This window comes from Rhipicephalus microplus, chromosome 5, assembly GCF_043290135.1.
Source record: "Rhipicephalus microplus isolate Deutch F79 chromosome 5, USDA_Rmic, whole genome shotgun sequence".
Taxonomy (NCBI): domain Eukaryota; kingdom Metazoa; phylum Arthropoda; class Arachnida; order Ixodida; family Ixodidae; genus Rhipicephalus; species Rhipicephalus microplus.
In genome coordinates this window covers 25545007-25569400 of record NC_134704.1, presented here as the reverse complement: position 1 = coordinate 25569400, position 24394 = coordinate 25545007, and the positions used below count along the sequence as shown (strand labels likewise).

The 24394-nt window shown below is 47.0% G+C and overlaps 1 protein-coding gene across 4 annotated transcripts in view; it reads right to left on the bottom strand.

Annotated features, from left to right (window-relative positions):
* LOC119173954 (protein DOP1A) overlaps nucleotides 1-24394 on the bottom strand; it is a 64365-nt gene that overhangs the window by 25064 nt on the left and 14907 nt on the right. For 3 of the 4 annotated variants that reach the window (XM_075895030.1, XM_075895032.1, XM_075895031.1), the window contains exons 9-17: nucleotides 22732-23134; nucleotides 20050-20319; nucleotides 19057-19250; nucleotides 11390-11629; nucleotides 10136-10236; nucleotides 7022-8573; nucleotides 6524-6683; nucleotides 2526-2739; nucleotides 703-934 (exon numbers count right to left, since the gene is read on the bottom strand). In XM_075895030.1, the coding sequence (XP_075751145.1) occupies nucleotides 703-934; nucleotides 2526-2739; nucleotides 6524-6683; nucleotides 7022-8573; nucleotides 10136-10236; nucleotides 11390-11629; nucleotides 19057-19250; nucleotides 20050-20319; nucleotides 22732-23134 (3366 nt within the window). The remainder of the gene's footprint in view (nucleotides 1-702; nucleotides 935-2525; nucleotides 2740-6523; nucleotides 6684-7021; nucleotides 8574-10135; nucleotides 10237-11389; nucleotides 11630-19056; nucleotides 19251-20049; nucleotides 20320-22731; nucleotides 23135-24394) is intronic. The other variant, XM_075895033.1, reaches the window with a different exon arrangement.

Here is a 24394-nt window from a genome sequence, read left to right as displayed (position 1 = left end):
ATGAAATTGCACTATAGAAGTCTGAGGCAGAGTGAACCCGATGGGCACAATATATTTGAAAAGGGGGACTGAGTGAGTCCCATGTTGTTTACTAACCTATGGACATTGCGATTTTGAGCTGGCCCTGCATTGTGAGTCATATAAGCGAGGCTTTGAAAACATTATTTTACAGGGGTTTCACCAGAAGCAAACAGATTTATTGCAAAATGGAGCTCACCAAAAAACCGGAGGACGTATAATCGTCGTTCTGCTGTATTTCTTGCCTGATCAGCGATCAGTAAAAGAAAAATTATTTAGGAATGCAACACTTTCCACTAAGAACACTTTAGCCCCTTTTAAGTACAGCAGCTTTAATGAATGGTCCGTTTCTGGGTCTGAACAGCACATGTAATGGTGATTACTGAAATCAAAACTGGTGGCCCTCGGCCTCTGAAATTGCTCACCAGGCGCGGGAAGTCCACCTCAAAGCCCTACATTAGCGCCTTTCTTTGGGGGCAACATTTGCAAGTGTGTGACACCAGACATCACCTCGTCCGCACCTGTTGTAGCGTTTTGGCCACCAAAGACCACGGACACGTCGTGTCTCGTCAACATCGGCGCGCATGCACAAACTGCGTACCCAGAAAAGGCCCATTGCATCGAGAGCAACGAAGACAATGACAAGTAACCACGACGAAACGGTGAGTAGAAGGCATGCATTACCTTGTGTGGGTCAGTGTTGGAGAACACGTGGATGAGGTTGTAGATTATCTGCGACACGTTGGCACTGGTAGCAAGTGCCTGTGGAGTGGGAGGTGGCTGTTGAGTAACGGGAGTCACTGCCGCGGGTGCAGCACTGTCCAGTAGGCAATAATGGCACAGCAGCGTCAGTCCTTCGACCAATAAAGTTAGGTAGTCAGGCGGGTAGGTAGACATGCCCTCCTGCTCCAAGGGACTGCATAAAACGTTCATGGAACTTTAGAAAGAACTTTGTCCGGTCATCTTCTATTGCTGTGTGTTGACTGGTCGCTTCCCTTTTTTAGTAACTTACGAACTAGCCCAGATTTTGACATCGCTGCTTTAACGAAATTCTATCTCTAAACCAGCCCTTACAGCTCGTATAAACGCAGAAATGCTCACGCTTGGCAACAAGTGGTCATATGGGTACCAGGACACTCGGACATCACGGGTAACCTGCACACCGACTGGGCAGCTCGAGGCTTCGTACACAACCGAGCGCCCCTTATATTGACTACAGAGGACCTAGAGCCAGTTGATCTCCAGTATGCCGCCGCAATATTGAATTATCACAGAGGCAATGCCTATGGTGTCCACTACTTTACCAAAAGCTGATGACAGAGGAGGCCACTGCCTGGCGTAGACTCCAAACCGGAACTGATTAAACCTACACATACTACATCGCATGCATCCCACATCTTACAAAAATGAATGCCCATAGTGCGGTGCCACACCAACCTTGTACAGTTGAACCCCTTTATAAGAGGCATGCTCCGGGAAGCAATTCTTGTCTTTTATATGAGATGTCTCTTATAAGCAGGATATCTCGACTGAATTTTCCCATCAACCCATATTTTATTGCAGGCACACTGGTGTCTCTTATAAAGGGGTTCGACTGTACCACATTACGTGGGAGTGCACACTTCACGACCTCGGAACACCAGAACATGAACACCGCGATTGGGCAATGGGAGGTGCTGCAGTCCAGCTCAGCCCTCGATTAACGAATCATACTCGTCCAAAGAGCAGAGCATATGGCAAGAGCCAGTGGAGCCCTGGACAAAAGGCCCCGACCGTCAGCAACCCACAGGAGATTTCTTTGCCGGTACATAAAGTTTATTGAGAGAAGTTTATTGAGTTTATTGGTACATAAAGTTTATTGAGTGAAAAACTTTCATTAAGAATTTGTCTCTTATTACAAACCTTGAATCTGTTATAGAAATTTGTTATACAAAAAGTTTGAAACACGACAAGAATTAGCCATTGTGTGAAAAATAATTTCGAAGATGAAGTTAATGCATGATTGTACCCCTGAATGAATCACTTGCGAACAGCACTTGTTTGTAACCCAGGTCAACAAAGTTAAGTTCCACATAAACCATAATGTGACACACTTCTAGAAATCCAAATAAAGCAGAAGTTCAATCGCAAATGGAAACTCAAAGAGATGAATAATTCTTGAACACCTGGTGTTGCTGGAGCCAAAGTTTCGACAAGAGACAGGACGGCTCGTTGCTGCTCCAGTGGCACTCGATGTTCGAGAATTCGTCAACACTTCTAAAAGCAGTCTGCAGAGTCTAAATCAACTTGGGCTACCACGAAGAGAGTAGTAAACATCAAAGCAAGACTCCACACAGATAATGCGCTCAACAGTATTACAGCAAATGCAAGTTTTACAAGTGGCACTTCAAGTTACCGCACAAAACGATGAACAAATATTAGTAGAAGCAACAGCTGGCTACAGGTGGGGCCCCCTTATGGGCAGCTTCACAACAATTTCAGAGTGCATAATGCAACTGTTGACCAACCTGTTGGATGTGCTCGGTGCAGCCACGGCCACTTCCAGGTTGGAGCACACCTGGCTGGCCACGGAGAGCACTAGCTGGGTGAGAGACTTGCCCGCAAAGGGCAGCGCACACATAACCAGGCTCATCCAGTGGGCGTGCAGGTGAGCCTTGTGCTGCTGCCTCAACGCGGTCAGCAGGGCCGTGCCAAACATGGCCTGGCAAGGAATGGGCACATCTGCGCAGAAAGTGAGAAGCAATTTCAGGGACAAGTCAAATGCGTACAAAGAACTTCTGACCATTGTGGAAGTACTGACACTCCCCTGTAAAGTTGTTTGCGCCGCATGGCGCACGTGTGTCGTGCAGAAGCCGTATTTCAGGGTCACGGCTATTGAGCGATAGGTGGCGTTGTGTACGCAGCATTGATCAGCACTATCATCCTCATCATGGTATAGCACCGGTGGCCACAAGCCTTGCTCGCGGCGAGTGAGAAATAAGCCGGGCTCTTCTACGCATGGCGGTGGCCGTGAACAGTCGTCTCTAGAGTGGGTCCCCGATGCGTAGCACCGCGGGTTGCGCGTCGGGGGTCCTCCTGGTAAATCAAGCGTTGGCGACGCCGCCTTGGGCGTGTTATTTTGTTTGCCATGTTTTGGAGTGCATGGTAATATTGTGTAAGGACGTCTTAGCAGGTTGATAACGATTGATTGATAATTCAGCTGATCATGTCGTCGTTCAAAAGTAGTTAAATAAATATGTGTGTATTGTTTGGTTTGTTCCGACCGCGTCTGCTGTGTCCGTTCACTTCAAGATCGTGGTGGTGGCGGCGCTCGCCATATCGAGACCCCACATCATGAAGTGCTCGAAGGCCTAGCTTCAAATATTCATATGTAAAATTATAGAGGAGCCCGTGTGCAAACTTTTGCTTAAAATATGTGGAGAAGCATCATGAAAAGCTTGTTTCTGATGCCAAAGAAAGAAAAGATCGCTGTTAATGCTCTCTGGAAGCTATGCACTACAAGGGAGTGAAACAATCAGCAGCTTTTCAGCACAACCTCTGAGATAAAGAAGGATTATGTTTCTCGAAGACATCATACTTCAACCAACATCATGGTAGAAACCACATACGTGGTACAAGGATATCTACTTGAGTTTTGCCTGAAGACCATCAACTACTGCATAACACTACAGTCGAGCCCACATATAAGGGCCCCACTTAAAACGAATTTTCGTTTAAAATGAACAATATCCGCGTGACAGTGAAAATATACATGGGTTCAATAGCATAAAATCGAACTTACAAGGAACGTCTCAGAGCGCCGCTGATCAGTTGCAGCGAACGGAGTCGGCGGTCTGCTGACTTCCCGGAAAACCAATTTCAACCACCGATCAGGCATCGGAGAGGTTCTCATACATTCTTATTGTTAAACGCCGACCCTGCCTTCGTGCCCCTCTAGTTGCCGCTCTCCCCGACCGCTTTTTGTTACGCACCCCTCTGTCCTTTGTCCCCCCCGCTACGCTGAGCACCCCGCATCGCCAGACCAGGACCATGTTTTCGCACTGCCACCGATCTTTCGAAGACTGGTCGGCCATCTACCCTGTTTTCGATCGCTGGTACTGTCGTTGGAGTTGCCAGCCTGGAGTGACCAGACCATTTGCCAACATCGTCGGCCACCGACTGTATCGAATAATCTGCGACTAGCGCACGCGCGTGGGCTATCCCACTGACTCTGATCATTTGCGATTCGTTTCGAGTTTACGACTTGTTCTCGCTCACTTCGCACTCGGCTCAGCAAGCCTTCCACGTGCGTGCGGAAGCGTGAAAACGGCTGTTTGTTTGCGTGGAACGAATCGCGAAATATCGAAATTCGTGAGATCACGCAAACCCGCCGGCACAACAAAACGATTTTTCGAACACTGCCGCGTGCACCGATTCAGGCGGCCATGCATTCTTTCTAAGTTTTTCTACGTGAGAGTTTCGCGGACCTTCCAAGCAAGCTACCCAACCTGCCTCCTTACCGTGTGTTTTGGTTTTCAAGGTCGCCCTCCCGCCGCATCCTCCCCTCTCTTTATTGCAACTCCTTGCCCTTCTTTCATAAGTCTGCTCTCCTCTCTTGATCACAACCCCTTCGCCCGTCTCCACTGCTCCGCGACGCCTGCCACGCTGGCTTGAATTAGTTTCGTTTTCTGACTGGAAACGGGCCCAGAGCTGTTCCATGTGTTCTGGCATGTGCGTCGTGTATGCGCGTCTTGCTCGCTCTTGGTGTGCGTGTGTGGCCATGATGGCCGACGGGAGGACTAGCACACTTTTTTTTTCCTGCAGTTCAGCAAAACGTCGAAAGTGTGACCGCTTGGCTTGACCATAATCCGCGCATCAGGTGCCGCGTTGCGTAGCGCTTGCTCACAGCTGTTGACCACCTGGCAGCAAACTTGCCGCTTCGGGCGTCCCGGTATTCAGCTGTGGAGATGGTGAATATTTCGTGGTCGGCGGTGACGGCTAAATGCGCGCGGAACTGCTTTCGCGAGGTCGACTTCATCGACGTCGGGCCCGATGCTGAGTCTGAAGCTTCCGAACAGGACCACTGCGGCGGCGATTTGTGGCAGCGTGCGTCGACTCCGACCAGGGAGAGCGGGTGGGACATCTGTTGCGATGGTTTAATTACGGCCGATGATGATGCCGACACTGCGAAACCGTGGACGGATTAGGGCATTGTGAATGAAGTACGTGACGAGAGCGATTTCGAGAAATCGGATTGCGAGAACGACGAAACTTTGGAGCCAGTGCCCCATGCAGCTTATGCCACGGGCTTTAGTGAACGAGCACCCTGCCATTTTAAATTAACTCGAGACCACCCTTATCGCTTCTGCTCTTCGAAGCACGTGCATCACGAACTTTTTGCGGCAAAAAAAGTGTGTTTTCAGTCGCAACTTTTTTAAAAGCTGTGTTTCATTTATTACGAACTTCGGGATACAGCGAATAGATACCGTGTCACGCTCAGGTTCGTTATAAGCGGGCTCCACTGTATACATTACCAGCCTTGCATACTTGCAAAGTTGCTTTAATTATAAATTCAGGCAAAGTCAAATTTGGTAGCCTTTAGTTTCGATTCATTTCATACCACCATGTGTTTAGCAGTCGAAAGGGTGTATCTAAACAAAGCAACAAAGTGTGATACCTATACATCGCAAGCTGCAACTGATGGTTGAATTCTCGCTAATCCTAATTTTCCAGCAGCTTTTTATGCAAAAATGCATGTCATCCGAAACAAAAATGGCTTCAGATTTCTCATCTATAAATGTAGCCACCTTTTCCAAGTTGTTGAAAAAATCTAGGCTCACAGCCTACTGCCCTTTAGTGTGAAAAAACTGCCAGGCATGCACAGAATGTGCTACACAATCTCAGCTAAAGCTGGAAGAGTTGCCTTTCTAGAGCGTATTTTTTTTAACACTCTTGGGGCAACTCCATGGTACCCACTACTTGCATGGTACCCACTAAACCACAATCATAATTTTTATGTAGCGGGGAAGCGTCCACTATGCCATTATACTAGTCATTCTTTGCAAAAAAGTGGTACCTGCTACACACTTGTGAGGTATTATGTGCACATTGTTGACGCTGTAACTGATGATGACGAATCATGCCTGAAGCTTTTGTCATGTGTTGAGCATTCAACAACCCACTCGTTATGCAATTCGCATTGTCATGCCTGATTGTTATTTTACTGTTCCAAAATGCCTTATTACAAATGTTGACATGATTCCTTATCCGACATGAAGCCTGCCTAGGGTAAGTTTGCAACAGAGTTTCAAGCGCCGGCATAACTCTTCGGTAGAGTACTGGGCTGCCACGCAGAGGACGCAGATTGAATTCCCACTCTGTCCTGGATATTTTTTTATTTAGTTATTTACCTTCTTATTCCGCAAGAGTGGTTATGGACACTAACAGCGACTGCGGTGATGACAGACAACTATGGCGCCACAATCGATTCTTATGATCTCATAAAAGCCTTCACTCTAAAACTTACTGTGTTGGTATCGCAGTGTGGACATCTGCGGCTGAAACCGCATCTTGGGTGCCGCCTTCTCAGTGGCAGGCTTGAGGCCAGGATGGCCATCCTCTCCAATATGGGAAGTGACTCTCTCCTCAAATACAATAAGCGCTGCAATCAGTTGCAGTAAGTAGACCTGCAAAAGAAAGATATAGTAGTTGTTATAAGATAAAGTATTTAGTTATGCCGAGTCCATTTAGTGCAAAAGTGACACACGCAGGACATCAGAAATCATGTTAATGGGTTTCGTTGTACACAGTTGCTTTGCCTTGATAAGTGTGCAAAAGCTCAAGTATGCACACATCCTGGGGCATGCCCTCACCGTGACCATTTATGCCATTATGCGTGGTAACTGGTGGCCTGATGAACCAAGTGAACAATGCTCAATTACAAAGCAGTTGCATTTACTTCACCTCAACAAAGATGCAGCAAACTTCAACAAGAAAACAGATAAAGCATATGAAAGTCACACACCTGAAAGGTTTCCTGGAAGTCCTCGGCCAAACCCTCACCAGCAGGTATCTTTTCGTTGAACTCAATGATGCCAACTGTCAAAGCATTGTCATTCTCCGAGGACGGTTTCTGGAAGCCATACACAGATGCTACAAGACAGTGCAAAAGGGCCTTCTGCACTTTGCACCTAGTGAGAAGGTCATTAAGGTAGATGGCAAAACTGCGGCCACTGTCCCGCACAACTGCAACGAGCTCGGAAAAAACCAAACGCAACAGCTCGCAACAGAGTAACCGCACGTCCCGGTTTCCCGAGAGCTCGGCTGGGGTTAAGTGTGTCTGTGGCAGACTTGGGTAGTAGCTTCGCACAAAGTATAAGCAGGCCGATACCAGCACCTCAAGAAACATGCTGCTGCGGTAGCCCGAAAGTGCTTCTGGAGCCAGCTCGCCGTGGAAGTTGTTGCCAAAGACGGATTTGCGATGACGAGCAAGCAAGGTCTGCAGCTGCGCACCACGCTGTGACAACGAGCTACTCACGCTTGTGGTCGCCATACTGCACAGTGCCACACGTGGGTTTGACTCTATAATGGTCTTCAACACTGTGAGAGCATACAGAGTCTTCTGCGAATCGAACACTTGGCAGTACAACAGGAGGTGCGTGTGCAGGGGGTGAGAGGTAAGCTGCCCTAAAGGGGAGTTGGAAGTGGCTTCCAGTCGAGTTGCGTCCTCGCCGAACAAGTTCTGCGTAGTGCTTTCGAGGGGCTCCTTGGGCTCTGATGCAGTGGCGAGGTCCAGTATCTCGTCGAGTATCGATCGCACAACAGTGTGCGAGTCCTCCTTGGAGCTTGGGTCGTCCGACTCATCAAACGAACTCTTTCGCAGGGCGGAGCCATCGATTCGCGTTGCGTTGGAGAGGTCTGGAGGGTCGTAGCTATACGAGTCCAGACCATAGTCACTTCCCAGTGAAGTCAGCGACCCAAATGGATTGATGAACAATGATATCTGATGCAAAGATTCAAGTGCTGGGGGAAACTCCACATCTACGTTTGAACTGCGTGTCACAACCTGCAATAAAAAAAAAAATGACAACAAATGATACTGAAGCCACACTGTATGACAACAAAACAACCAGCTGATTCTAACCTTTGAACCATTTCCCTTTTCAGGGCCAACGATGGAGGTCAGCGCCAGCACTTTCCTCTCGGGGTTCAAGGGTGCGACAGCACTAGTGTTGCCAGCCGTGAGAGCGGTCGCCTTGGTCTTGTCCACATGGTAAATGACATTTCCACCAACGCTGCTGATGGCGAAGATGCGGCCCTCTGCATTGGAGTCGTCGTGGGTGATGGCCGGGGCGGCATCCGCAGTCACCGCTGCATGTGTAGTGGCAGCTCCTGCTCGCACACTCACGTGCTGCACCGAAATGCGGGCAGTGTCCGGGTGCAGAAGCACCATCATGGAGGGCTCCAGCAGTCGAGCAAGGTCGCCTCGCATGAGCGAGTGATTCAGCCAGACTTGGGCGGCAGCCCTTTGCATCCCAGAAGGTCTACTCAGGCTGTGCAGCATCTGGAACAGGCACCTGGCATAGAAATGACCCATGGGAAAAATTTATTACGAGGAGGGGGAACATGGCTTGCTTGTCATGTCTAGAAATCTTGTCATGTCTAGAACATGTCATGTCTAGAAATCTTTGCTTGTCATGTCTAGAACATGGCTTGCTTGTCATGTCTAGAAATCTTGTCATGTCTAGGATCTTTCGCTTCACTTTTAAGAGTTGAACATGATAGCGATTTGCACACACATGCATCCACACTCACACACACTATCCCCTTCACAATCAATAGCCTGCCTTCGCTGTCGGTGGACGCAAAATGTGCTATACTATGCCTAATGACATAATGACAGATTTTTAAAATAAATAAGTAAAAAGCTGCGCTGCAAAAAATGCCAAAGTTCAGCCAACTTGGTATACACATGCTTCACAATTCACTATTCGATAGAAATCAGTTGAGAGTCAGTGCCGTGTCCTTTTCTTGTGTTCGTGTCTCTAGCGTTGTGCTGTAAACGAAGCACACGATGAATTCCAATCGACTGGCCCAACTTGCTGTCTTACCACTCTCCAAGCTCTTTCATTTGCATAGACTATACCTGGAATTTTCACTTACGGCCACGACCGATTTCTCTTTCACAACTAAAGAAGCAGTCGACAGCAGTGTTGACATCGACACTGAAATTTCTGCGAAACAGGCTCTTTGATAATATTACGTGAAAAATGTTTTTTATTGCATTAAAAAATCCACAGTTATTTTTTCACATGTAAAGCCAAAGTTAAGTCTAGTAAAATCAGTACAAGCTGAATCTGCAATGTTCTTGTGTCCTTTTTTAGCTTTACGGAACGACATGTCCCAACATAAATCAGCAAGAGTGGTAATACTTTTTTTTTTCCTGAAGCTCACACTGTAAATCACTATGTGCTGGGAGCAGAATTGTCAATTTCTGCAGACATATTTCTAAAACTTGATTGCTGGAAGCAGAATGGTCAATTTCTGCAAATATATTTCTAAAAATTTATTATGTTTTTTTTCCATGGCAGTCATGGTGCAAACATTGAATTTTGGTCAACTGCAGAATGACTAGTGATGCTTTGATCTGAATAGTGTTTGCAGCATTACATTTATAGCCCGTTATAGCATCTGGCTATAGCCAGTATTCACTTTCTATTGAACAGCACTTTTCTTACCGTCTCTGGAAACAACACAACAGGAAAAATTTGCGTATTTGAAACTAGCATAAAAAGATAAGAGAGGATTTTTTTTTTCGTTTTACCACACTTACAAAATATCTCCAAAAGCTATGTCCCCCCCCCCCCCCCCCCCGGGACTTCAAGTAACAGTGCAGTTAACTATGATAGATGCCATAATGAGTGCACTGAAAACATCTTACTAGAGCACAAGAGCATCGGTCGAATGCGACTCCGCACATTGCAGGCATTCTGGCTGGGAATCAATCCTGTGAGTCCATGTCTAGCCCTGTGATCTACTAATTGCACAAAGGAATGTGCAAATACACTTAAACAGTCACTTAAACAATTACACTTAAAAAAGTCACTTAAACAATTACACTTAATTTAAACATGTATACCTGTCAAATGGACGAACAAGGTTTGATGGAGTAGACTTGAACTTGAGGTCTCTGCTCAGATGCCAGAGGATGGCAAACCTTTTCTGGGCATCTGTTTGTTCCTGCAAAAATTTGGAACACCCAAAAAATTTATTTTCATATGAGACATACTGAATTAAAGAAACCACACCCACATGCATTTTAATGAAGCTTTGATGCTACCATTTTACTACAGCAATTGAAGCAATAGGTTGGTCAATGTATCAAAACATGTGAAGTAATTGTACAGGTGCTGTGAAAAGTACCAGCAGGAAGACACTGGTTCAATCTTTACCAGCTGGAGTGTTTTCGAAAGACATCAATAAGATACAGCATTTCCAAAACAACAACATCATGCATGCTTTAGTGTGGGGCTCCCGAAATTTCGACGACCCGAGATTCTTTAATGTGCACATATACTTGCACACACAGGCTCATAACATATTTGCAAAGCGTAGAACATAGAGCAATCATAGAACTTTCCCGGGAGTCAATTACAGAACCTCCTGTTTCAGAAAAGAACAGCACAGTCACTAAGCCACCACAGCTTGCAGCAATAACATGGTAGAGTCTACTCACTACATGATGAAACCAAAGTATGATCACCGAGAAGTGCAGTGCATCAAGCAAAATGTAACCTCTCCGATGAGCACAACAGCACGAAAACATGAAATGGCAGTCATGCCAGTGAAACAAACTGGGATGCAGGATAAGAAAAGAGAAAAAAAAACAAGAACAAAGCAATGGTTTCCCTAGAGCCGAAAAAAAGGATAGCTGCAACGTAATAGCACAGGTGCAGGTCACACTGAGTGCTAAAATAGAGCTTTGGCTCAATGTAGTCTGCACACATTCTCACTGGCTTTAAAACATGTGGCCTATACTTTGCCAGAGATTCAGAGAATCAATACAGAGTACAATGTACAGTACTCAGTGATTGAAGCAGGTCAATTTAGCTCTAATGCGCATATTATTGCTTCCAGCGTCTTCTGTTCTGGTCATATCAACATAATTTTGACTAGAACGTGCACATCAGAGCCAACATCATCTTTTATTTAGAAATAAGATTCATCTTTACCTCACGCTGTTATCTAAAGCAATTGTGCATACGAGTAGGTATACTAATTTGACGTCGCATTTGAATTCGTGAGAACCGTACATGCAGCCTATGCTTTGCCAGAGTGCCAGAAAAACAACAGCACAAGTGAGGTTAACTCACGAAACCTTGGCAGAAGATACCTGGTCATTCTCACTGGCCAGTGCCCGGCACAAGACGTCTTCGCAGGAACCATCCTGCTCTGGCGTTAGATTGTTGAGGAGTTGCAGCAGTTCGACCGATCGGAGGTGCAGCTCACTGGCCCCTGGCTCCAGCAAGCCCCAGAGGCGACCTGCAGCCAAGCTCACAAAGCGCGTCTGTTCCAGAATCGCACGCAAGTCCCCAGGTCGTACCATCGGCACGACCACCATCGCCAGGGTTGCCTGAAATTGACGAGCCAAAAGGGGAGACCAGCTCAGCATTTATTAACCTCAGCCAGCCAAGGCTACTTACAGGCGGCACACAAGGCAATAGTGTTTCTTTGGACCAATCAGTACGAGTCCAGAGAAAACAAGAAGCAGTGTGAACCACAGAACAGCAAGACAGAGATGGAGAGCATTTAGTCTGTCTCTGTCCTGCTCTCACTGAAGGTTTAAGATGTTTCTCCTTCTACATAGATGCAAGGCAAGCTTGCAAAGACAAAGCTCTTAGGTCAGGCACAACAACTCTTTCTTAAAAAGAAATTACAGCCTTAGGAGTAGCACATAGATTTTTTGTTTACCGAGATTGTAAGCGCAGTCATACTTATCAAGACAATCCCTGCTGCAGAATTCACAAATAATGTTAGCAACAAGAAAGACAACTCTGAGGCTTCATGTAATGGTACAACATGATTATTTTATGAATGAGGGTAGAAGAAACACGACCACCGAGTTCCTTCAGGATGGGCAAGCAGACAGGCAACCACACCCCCTGTGTTCTTCTTGGCCAGTCCGGTGGTACAGTAAGCGAGACAATGCCAATAGGCATGTGGGTCCCACATAAAGGTTTAACTTGACATGTGTTCTCCACCCTTGCTCCACAGTAATACAAGATACATTCAGCACACGTGTATCAGTCGTTTGCTATGCTCTCCACATCATTTACGGTGTATGTGCAAAACAGAGGAAGCAAATCACCAGGATCACAGCTGACAACTCGGGCTCATGCAAACTGCCAAAACAAGTGAAAAAGAGCTGCCAAATTATGGTGAGTTCTTGCAGTGCTAACATAGACATTTTTTTTTTTTACTTGCCTGCTCATAGGGCACAAGTTCGCCCTGTTTAAGATACTCGATTAAAGTGTGATTTTTAAACTCCGCATAAGAATATTGTCACGTTACAACGTGACTGTAACCTGCTGATAAGGGCACACAAGGACGTCAAACTGATTCGAACAACGGCAGTACGACTATTGTTTTTCTCTCCACGCGCATCTTTGTCCTCTTCTGAACAGCGGCACATACAAGCATGCTAGCATCTGTAGAAATAATAGTTTCAGAACTTGTACTAGTGGCATTACCCCCCTTCCCAAAGGACATCGTCCCGATGTCATAACATTATTGCCAGATGAAAACACACACGATAAGCAGTACACAAGGGGGTGTTCACAATCACTGTAAGTCTACTCAAGGGAGTGTGACGAATAGTCAGCGTTGGTAAAATGGTTTCATCCTCAAAACATGGACGACGTGTGGCTGTTGTAAACGGCGGGATTGACGAGCCATGTCCTCGTCAAGAACCTCGTAGTTCACTTCGCTGAGACGACGGAGAACTCTATAGGGACCAAAATAGCGGCGTAACAACTTTTCCGACCGGCCCCGTTGTCGATTGGGAGTCCACAGCCATACTCGTTCTCCGGGTTGGTAAGAGACATCGCGACGACGAGCGTTGTACCGCAGCGAGTCGATGCATTGTTGCTTATGGATTCGTTCGACTGCAAGTTTACGAGCCGCGTCTGCCAGTCTGATAAATTCGTTCGTCTTGACACTAATCTGGTGTCTGTCTGGTAGAAGCATGGCATCCAGCATTGTAGTGACCTCCCTGCCATGAAGCAACCGGAATGGTGTGAATCCAGTTGTTTCTTGCACAGCGGTGTTGTAAGCGAACGTGACATAAGGGAGGATGTCATCCCAGTTTTTGTGGTCTTGGTCAACGTACATGGATAGCATGTCGGCGATCGTCTTGTTTAGTCGCTCTGTAAGGCCGTTGCTTTGTGGGTGGTATGCAGTAGTTTTTCGATGTACTGTGCCGCTAAGCTGCATGACGTCTTGTATCATCCGGGCGGTAAAAGCTGTGCCACGATCAGTTATGACAACTGCTGGTGCTCCATGTCGGAGGACGATGTTTTTCATAAAAAAGTGGGCAGTCTCAATGGCGGTGCCACGTTGTAATGCCTTCGTTTCGCAGTAGCGCGTCATGTAATCAGTAGCGACTACAATCCAGCGGTTGCCGTCACGAGACTTGGGAAAAGGTCCGAGTAGATCCATGCCTATTTGTTGGAACGGTTGTGTCGGAGGAGCGATGGGCTTCAAAAAGCCGGCTGGGCGCTGATGTGGTGCTTTACGGCGCTGGCACTCGTGACACGTCTTCACGTAATGCTTCACGTCTCGACTGAGCTTAGGCCAGTAGTAGTGTTGGCGAATCCGGGCCAAGGTACGTGTGTATCCCAAGTGGCCTGAGGAAGGCTCATCGTGACAGGCGGACAAGACATCGGCTCGTAACGCTGGCGGGACAACGAGCAGGTACTCAGTCGCGTAAGGGTCGAAGTTTCTTTTATAGAGGATATTTCTGCGGACGCAGAACGATGATGACGAGCGGGCGAATGCTGGTGGTGGATGCGGCGTACGGCCTTCGAGATATTCGATGAATTGTCGAAGCTCGGAATCGTTCTTCTGCTGTTCGGCCAAGTCGGATACACTAACGGCGCAGAGAAAACGGCCGTCGAGATCGTGATCACCTGACACTGTCTTAAGAGGAGCTCGGGAAAGGCAGTCCGCGTCAGTATGCTTCCGGCCAGACTTGTACACGACTGTCAAATCGAACTCCTGAAGGCGTAAGCTCCACCTGGCCAGACGTCCGGAAGGGTCTTTAAGGTTCGCCAACCAGCAGAGCGCATGATGATCGGTAACAACTCTGAACGGGCGACCATACAGGTACGGTCTGAATTTAGCTATTGCCCAGACAACAGCTAGGCACTCCTTTTCAGTTGTTGTGTAATTTGCCTCCGCAGATGATAAAATCCGACTCGCATAAGCAATAGGGCGTTCGACACCGCCTTGCCACTGGACAAGGACTGCACCAAGGCCGATGTTACTGGCGTCTGTGTGTAGTTCAGTGTCGGCATATTCGTCGTAGTGTCCGAGTAAGGGCTCAGATTGGAGACGCTGCTGGAGCTCGGAGAAAGCGCGTGTTTGCTCAAGGCCCCACACGAAGGGAACGTCGTCTTTTGTCAGACGAGTGAGGGGTTCGGCAATGTTTGCGAAATTTTGCACAAAGCGTCTGTAGTATGCGCAGAGGCCTAAAAATCGACGCACATCACGTTTGTTGGTAGGTGGTGGAAAATCTGCGACAGCCAATGTTTTGTCTGGGTCCGGCCGAATACCATCAGGGCTAACAAGGTGACCGAGGAACTTTAATTCGTTGTAACCAAAATGACATTTTTCGGGTTTCAGTGATAGGCCTGCCGTGCGAATTGCAGCAAACACAGATCTAAGTCGCTGCAAATGCTGCTCAAACGTTTGGGAGAAGACAACGACGTCGTCTAAGTAAACAAGGCATGCTTCCCACTTGAGACCGGAGAGCACTGTATCCATCATCCTCTGGAATGTCGCAGGGGCAGAACACAGACCGAAGGGCAGCACCTTGAATTCGTACAGACCATCAGGCGTTATGAATGCTGTTTTCTCTCGGTCGCGTTCATCAACTTCGATCTGCCAGTAGCCACTGCGTAAATCCATAGAGGAGAAGTATCGGGCGTGTCGGAGGCGGTCTAGTGAGTCGTCGATGCGCGGAAGCGGATAAACGTCTTTCTTTGTGACTTTGTTGAGTTTGCGGTAATCGACGCAAAATCGGAGAGTGCCGTCCTTCTTTTTTACCAGTACGACGGGGGACGACCATGGACTGTTCGAGGGTTGGATTACGCCATCTTCGAGCATCTGCTTCACTTGAGAACGTATAGCCTCTTGTTCCTTTTGTGATACTCGGTAGGCGTGTTGACGTATGGGTCGCTCAGAATGGTCAGTGACAATGCGGTGCTTTACGGTTGGCGTTTGTTTTATCTTGGATGTAGACGCGAAACAGTCGCTAAACATGCGGAGGATACAGCGGATTTGCCCTTTCTGTGCACATGACAGCTTCGGATTGACATCGACTGCATCGGTTACCGCGGTGTCACTTTCAACGGCTGCAGAAATTGGGGCTATCGTCGTACACGCTTCATCGTCAATGGATTCGAAATGAGCGATAGTTGTTCGCTTGGCCAAATGTTGGTATGATCCACTAAAATTGGTGACCAACAACTCAGTCATCCCACGTTTAAATTGAATTATGCCGCGGGCAACACAGATTTGCTGAGACAAGAGCACCGAAAGGTTGGCTTCAGCGATACCACTACTGTCATGGTCTATGTCGCCCTGTACTGTAACGAACATACTGGTGCGTGGCGGAAGTGTAACGGTGTCGTCGACAATGCGAAGCGCAGTCTTCTGCGGATTGGTATCTCTAGGCTTCGGGCCATAGTCGTCAGCAAACGTTACGAGGCAGTCTCGAAGATTTATAACAGCGCCGTGCTCACGAAGGAAATCCATACCAAGGATTACTTTCCGGGAGCATTCGGGAAGCACAACGAAAGAAGCAACGAACGTCGACTCACAGATTTGCAGCCTTGCGGTGCATCTCCCGATTGGTGTCAAGAGATGACCACCGGCTGTCCGAAGGTTTGGTCCATGCCCCCAAGGAGTCGTGACTTTCCTGAGTTCAGCCACAAGTTCAGCGCTGATAACTGAGTAGTCGGCGCCGGTGTCGACTAGAGCAGTCACTGGATGGTTGTCGACACGAACGGCAATGTCAGCAGAAACGGGTTCGTCAGCGATGTGAGGTGTCGGCTGAAAGGAATCGTCGAAGGTCGGTGGAAGGGTCGGAGGAGGCTGTTTTGACGATAGCTTAACAGCGGTCCCACCCCCGGAGGCCGCTGATTCTAGTTTCCCCGGCGTGGACTTGGGGACCTAGCGGATCGTCCCGCAACAACATCGGCGAAAGTGGAGTATTGATTCGCGGACGTAGAGCGTCGAGGAGACGGAGAGCGTGATTGGCGTCGCTGAAGATTCGGAGACGGTAGACTTGCCAAGTATTCTGCGATGGCGCGGGGTCGTTCGCCGTCCCTGGGCCGACGAGCGTCTGGCCGAAATCCAGGTAGGCCCATCTGTCTGTACGAGCACTCCCGGTACAGGTGACCTGGCTCACCACAGTGGTAGCATAGTGGCCGATTGTCGGAAGCGCGCCACACGCAAGATTTACGCAAATTGGGTCGCGGATTCTCATAGTGTGGTGGGCCCGAGTAGTACTGCGGCATCTGCAGTCGTTGGTTTTCATAGCGTGGCCCGCCCGAGAAGTGCTGTGGCGTCTGCAGGCTAGTCGGTCGGGGGAAATAGCTGGCTGCCGGTGCAGGAGTACGTACAGCTTCCGCATACGTTAGCAGAGGAGCTTCGGTTGGAGGTGGCGCTAATGGTCGTACCAGCTGCCGCACCTCTTCACGGACGACGTCTGTCAGAGCAGCCACTTGAGGCTGTGAAGGCACTGCGTGAAGCTTTTGCAGCTCGTCGCGTACAATGCTACGAACTAGCTCAGCAAGGTCTCTCACGCTCGTGACATCGGGTGTTACCAAGGCTGCTGACAGACATGCAAGGTTGTCGGACCGCTCATACTGCGAAGATCGCTGTCTCAGCATTCGCTCCATTGTCGTCGCTTCACGGAGGAATTCTGCCACGGTAGCTGGTGGGTTTCGTACAAGTCCTGCAAACAGCTGCTCCTTGACACCCCGCATCAGAATGCGCACCTTTTTGTCTTCCGTCATTGCAGAATCCGCTCGACGGAACAGACGAGACATCTCCTCAACAAACATGGCCACGCTTTCATTGGGTCGTTGATTGCGAGAATTGAGGAGACGTTCGGCTTGTTCTTTCCGGTCAGCGCTACCATACGTGTTCCGCAGCTGAGTGCAAAACACCGGCCAGGTTGTCAGGGCGGCCTCGTGATTCTCGAACCAAATACGCGCCGAATCCTCCAGGTAGAAATAGACATACCGCAGTTTCCGGTGCTCGTCCCACTCGTTGGCGACGGCGACTCGATCGTATTGGTCCAGCCAGTCTTCAACGTCTTCGTAGGGCTCCCCATGGAAGGGCTTTGGCGTTCGGGAGGCTGGTAGCCATGGTGCTGGCGGAGTCGCGGACGGTTCAGTCTGGCTTGCAGTTGTCGCATATGCCATGGTTCTGGAGCGTTCCGGAAGAGGGCTGAACTGGGGTGGTAGGCCTAGTTGCCGCCGACTGCGTCGAAGGTTGGCTGTTTCTACTAAGGTGTCAATGTTGGGACCGAGATCTTCCTCGTGGTAACAGTGCATAGACTATTACCCAGCACCTCCACCAGTGTCACGTTACAACGTGACTGTAACCTGCTGATAAGGGCACACAAGGACGTCAAACTGATTCGAACAACGGCAGTACGACTATTGTTTTTCTCTGCACGCGCATCTTTGTCCTCTTCTGAACAGCGGCACATACAAGCATGCTAGCATCTGTAGAAATAATAGTTTCAGAACTTGTACTAGTGGCAATATTTTTTCTATGCAGCATGTGGAAAGTTGCATGAAGCAGGGGGCTTTTCCCCCTTTGCCAGTGAAGCTGGTAGTGATGCTGACTGTCCTGACAACCCTGAAAATCTATTACCGTATTTACTCGCCTAATCCTCGCACTCGCACAGTTCTCGCACCCCCCACATCGCCCAACAAAAATACGATTTCTTTTTTTCCTCGAGTAATTATCGCACCCCCGAAAACTGCTGCAATAATGTCGTCTGCTCTGTCCAGCCACTGATGATGATAGCACACGTCATCTGGCGCCATCTCTTAAGCATCAAGCGTACTATTGCACAGAGATTCAATCCAACTCAAGCCAAGCCAAAGTGGCCAGTGCGCGTTGCGGCGTGTTTTGTATGTTGCGTCGATAACCTTGTCAAGTTATGAGGCGATACTGAAGCTGTACGGCTGCTTTCAAGTTGCAAGTGATAGATAATGCACTAAAGAACGGCAACAGGGCCGCCGGTAGGCTCTTGGGATTGATGGTAAACTTTATTTCTTAAAAAGGAAACTGTGGACAATTCTGTTAAATAGCCATCAGCCCAATACTGACGTCCCACGCTTACCTTTTGAGGGCTCCTGTTGAGCGACGAACGCTACCGCTACGCCCGCAACGTCCACAAGCTTTGCGAATGTATTCTAATTCTCGACTATTTGCTTCCACTTTTTGTCTCAATTAAATCTTGTCTTGTGTTGAACCTCTGCTTTTATTGTTGAGGTAAGTTTTAATTAGTACTTCTTAAAGCTTGCTGTTAGTTGTTGGTGTGAGAATCCCGATTTGCGGCTACTTCGTTTTCTTTTTCGCTCTGTACGTTTTCGTAGAAAGTTTTCCCCGCGTAATTCTCGCACCCCCCAACTTTTCATCGGTTTTCCGGCAAAAAAAAAAAGTGCGAGAATTATGCGAGTAAATACGGTAGTTCCAGAGAGAATGGGCAGAGAATGAAAAAGTGGAGAATAGCACAACGGCATTGCATTAGCGTACCTGGCTGCCTGGAGAAAGACTACGGTTTCCATCGCGGAACGATGGCTCTAGGGCGACAGCGGCTGTTCTCGCAAGGCCCAGCAAATCGAGCACAGTGGCAAGGGTCTGCAACAGAAGGTCACGGTCTTCCGCGAAGCAGGAAATCATGAGCAACTGTCGCAGCCAGTTGGGGAGGAACTCTTCATCCGCGCTACCTGCACACAACAACCAAGTGCAAGAACAGATGCAATGTTGAGATGTTATCTTACTTATGACACCGAGTTGGTTTTCTGTTCATGTAGGAAAAAAAGAAAAGCAGCAATGCAAAGAATGAACTACAGTGACCAATGCAGGCACCATGATTACGTGAGCTGGTTCGGAGGTTAAGTTAATTCCACTTCACTTGCTTTGCATAACCACAGAGTGGTAAAAGGGAACCTGAGCATATTAGCACAATCGAAACTAGCGGCTGAAGTGTCGTGTCTGTGGTGTCAAGTACATCTATTGGATGATTAAATGGTGTATATAATACCAACCATCAGTGCTTTGTATTACGAGGGGCTATTTTCTAGTGCACATGCAGGATCAGAAAGTAAAATGTTCCAGACTTGCAATAATTATTTGCCCGTTTCATTACAGATGAAATTCTACTACATTAAGTGCTGTCTAATGATATGATGATAATAAAAAGATTGCAGCTTCTTTTTTTTTTTTTTTTAATAAACATTCGCATCACTCCTTAGGATGTCAACATATGTACACTTGAGTATGTGGACCAGGCATTCTGCAACAAAGTAGCATGTGGATTGAAATGTCACGTTGACTGATAAAATTGACAACGTAAAACGGATGGACACACTGCCATGTTTATAATTCCAAAGTCCAAACTTCAGTTTCTATTTTCATGTTACATGCCATGACATTAAAACACTGTTTTTAGACTCAATTACCTGTCTACAAACTTTTCAAGACAGCTGTACTATTGCGGTTACCGTAGACATTTACATAACTCACGTGGAGAGTCCACATCAAAGAAGATGGCTTTGAGTGTTCCCAGAGATGCTGGAAATGAGGACAGCTCAACCAGAAGCTGGCATAGGGTAGCGTAAGTATCCTTCAGCTTGCTGAAACAAGACTGCACCTGCAGCTTAATCTGCGGAATGTCAGCATTCTCCAGTGGCCTGGGTGGCACTTGTGGCAGCTCGATGCTTTGGTACGGGTCACCACCTTCCTCCTGAAGCAAGCACAGCTGCAACAGCCCATGCAGCTCTTTCTCCCTATCATCTGCAAATAACCAAGGAAAGACTGAAACACATTCTATGCAAGAGGAAAAACTTGCACCACAACAGAAACCGTGTGTGCCACGGAAAAGAAATACCCAGAGAAAGAGAACTTGTGTGAAGCTCGTCCCTACGCAACAGCTGATGCCAAATGCCACAGATTTTCCTCAACTCCTGCTAACTGTAACACGGAATGCTTTCTTCTCTGCTTATGAAATGGGAAAATTGTCATACACATCTTGTAGGACGAGGGATGGAGGAGAATATCCCTGGGATAATAGTCCCCCACATTGTATTACTGCGCTGGCGACAGCACGCCTTCGCTAGCAACATCTACTCCTACTACTACTAATAGTACATGCAGTTTTAGCCAAATACTAGCCAGATACAAGTACCCTAAAAAACCTGTCACTGAGTTGAAATCGACTAACAATAGAGGACTATAAAGGGCTCATTCTTCTTTGTTAAGCACAACATAAATGAAAACTAATAGACAAGAAAGTCAAGACAAGTTGTCTTCTAGTTTTGAATAATCAAATGACAATATAGCACTCTCTTGTAATCTCTTTTTTTTTTAAGGACAAGTAGACAAAATTAAGTGGATATGTTAGTCAAGTAAACACTGCTAATTACCTCTGAACAATGTGTTGTATGCTCTTTCTTTAAATAAAGAAATATATGAGGTTAGGCCCACCAAAGCCAGTGGTGGCTTAGGTGGCGGAGCCTGGCAACCAGCAAAAAACTATGTGCATTACATCACCAGTGAAATAAAGCATAAAAAATTGCAGCAAAAAAAACCATACACTTTATATCAGCAGTGACAATACGTACAAATTGAAGTTAATATAAATGAAACATTATACACTCAAACTTCATTATAGCAAGTTGCATCTCACACGAAAAAAGTTCCTTATATCTGAAAATTCATCATAAAGAGACATTTTAAATACTACTGTCCAACCAATTTATAACGATTCCAGATACTATTGGTTAAAGAGACCATATTTCTGTGCACTTGCGATTTTCTTATGCCAACCTTTGAAACTGAGTACACATACAGCAAATATTTTTCAAAGACTCCTACTTTTACAACAAACACTTCTGACACGGTCGCGGTCGCGGAAAAATATAGTGCATACACAGAGAAAAAAAAAAGTTAAAACAGGCATTCTGAAGCATGTGATAGGTGCGCTAGCGTGTGCATTGTGCAGTTTACTTGCGACAAAAATATCACAGAACACGGCCAGCACTGCATGCAGATTTCGGACGTTGCGAGTGAGGCAGTTCACATTTCAGACGTTTCTTCACCAGCAGAACGGAAGTGAGGGGAAAACAACAACAAAAATAAATAGGAGGAAGCAAGAAGAATTGCGGTCACCTTTCATACAGTAAACTTTTCTGACCCCTTTCTCCAACAATCAACCAGCAATGCCTTCGAATGCGAGAAGCTATAAATGTGAGAAGCGATAACTTCTGTCGCATGAAAGTTCACTGCGACACTCAACTCTTCGACACCACAATGTGCCATTAAAGGTTTTCCACCTTTCGGTAACAGCAAAGATCAGTCGATTAGTGACGATTTTCGCGCAGTTGTGGCAGTGCCTTAACGAATAAGCATAAAAAAGAGCGATAGCGAGATGGCTGGAGGTGATGAAAGTGCCATTTTGACTCCCTGCCAGCGACCTTATCACAGTCATCTGGAGGTAGCTGCACGGCGGAGTGACAGTGGTACAAGTGCATCATGGTGCCGTTCGCAAGTACGCCGTTGCCGCATTGTACTTGCGCACGTTGCTTGTAAAATGATTTGTTGTAAAAAACGAACAGGCTAGTCGCCGCACCTGAACACAATCATGAGTGAATCATGCATGAAGAATGCACAAACATGCGCATACATCGGACTGAAAGCGAACTGGCATGCAACGGTGAGAGTAGAGCAAGCGATATGCTGCATGCAACTAGCCAGGGATGATTAATTCGACATGGCGGTACCGCACTTCAGTGGAACAGCACGAATTCATTGCGAACGAGTGTCGTTCATTATGCGAAAAGGTCCAACTTGTAGGCGAAGGGGTTGTTCACACTTTTTAATGAAAATATACACACACACACACACACACACACACACACACACACACACACACACACAAAACAACGGTTTCCCCACTATGTGGACTATACATATACAACGAACTACTGGTGTAAGGACTATTTATCGCGGCACTTTCGAGTTCGTTGTAAACGGGTACGACTGTATATCTATTTCAAAAATATTTTCATTTAGTTTGCTATAACCAATATTTCGCTATATTGAAGTTTAAATGTACAATACTTGCAGAAAGACATGGAAACCAATTAACAATTACACACAAAAAAAGTTTTCACAGACAAGGCCATAAGCATGCAAGCCTGCACTCGCCTTTCTTGGCTCTCTTGGAGATAAGCGCAGTGGCAAACTGGTTCAAGACAGCGGTGGCATCGGTGAGTACCCAAAGCTCGACAAATCGAAGAAACAGATGCTGGAAGGATGACGTGCAGCTAGAAATAAGATTTGCCAGAGACAGCTCCTCTTCGCAAGACGTCGAAAACTTTTCCGATGTCTGCAGGCGACTGGTAATGAGCGAATCGGCAGGAGAGCAGGCTGGCTCCACGGCCGAAGAGTTGGGTTGCATGGTCGTTGGCTGTACCTTGGAAAGAAGTTTTAAACAAAGAAGCAGAGCACCGTTGAGCTCTTCCGGTGAGAGCGAGACACAGTACTGCTCTAAATCTTTTGCAACTTTCTGTAGGAGCGCTGGGAGGTTGTCGGTCTCCACGTATGTGTCCTGGAAGGAAGAAAAAATAATTGTAAAAAAACTATACAAATAAAAAGGTCAATCAGAAAGAGTGATCAGGTCGAATCGAATATACATGCCACGTACATGCCTGAGCTTTCTGGTGAGAGACACTTTACAAATACTAGTCTCCCTTTAGTAAGAACTATAGTTAAATGCATTTTCATGAGAAATTGACTATTCAGACAACACAAATGTTCAGGGGAACATGGGAGGTTGAAATAATAAATTATCAGAAAAAAGTGAATCACTGGAGACTAGGTTTGGACAGGTACACTAATCATCAAGTGCTGGCTCTAGTGGCATTCCCTAGTGAACACTTGTGCATGAACTGGTGACATGTTCATGCACAAGTGACAATAAATGCATGTGTACGGAGAGTTCTTGCCAATGAACCCAGAAGTTCCCTAAAGAGTAGTACAGGGATGTCCTCCGTCGCCTACGTGATGTTGTGCGATGCAAGAGACCTGAGTTGTGGTCAACAAGAAACTGGTGCATCCGTCACGACAATGCTCCTGCACATTGTTCACACTTGGTTTAGAGGCACTGCTGCTGTGGTCTAATGGCTAAGGTACTCTGCTGCTGACCCGAAAGTCGCAGGATCGAATTCCGGCTGCATTTTCGATGGAGGCGAAAATTCTGTAGGCCCGTGTGCTCAGATTTGGGTGCACGTTAAAGAATTCCAGGTGATCGAAATTTCCGGAGCACTCCACTATGGCGTCTCTAGTAATCATACGGTGGTTTTGGGACGTTAAACCCCACACATATATCAATCACTTGGTTCAGACTTTTTTTGGCGAAAAGTCAGACTCCTGTAGTTTAACAGGCTCCTTACTCTTCTGATATGACCCCCTGCGACTTCTGGCTGTTTCCCAAATTCAGCAGGACATTGAAAGGAGAGCGATTTCAGACAAGAGAGAACATTCCGGCTGCAACGACAGCTGAGCTTAACTACATTCCGAAAGAGGCCTTCTGAGAATGCTTCCAACAATGGCAGCACTGCTGGGAGAAGTGTGCCGAGTTCTAAGAAGACAACTTTGAGGGGGATTAGGTTTTCAATTATTAGGCTACAATTATGCCAGTTTTTTTTTTTCTTCCGCCAAAGATTGGATATTTTTTCTAACAGACCTCGTACAAGCCTCATAGTCAGCTCCTGAATTCAGCCCTTGAAGGTCACAAGCCCTAGCTTTACTGAGAAAATATGGGCAAGTGAAACTTGGCATGTGTGTGCTTGACGACATACTTTTTCTA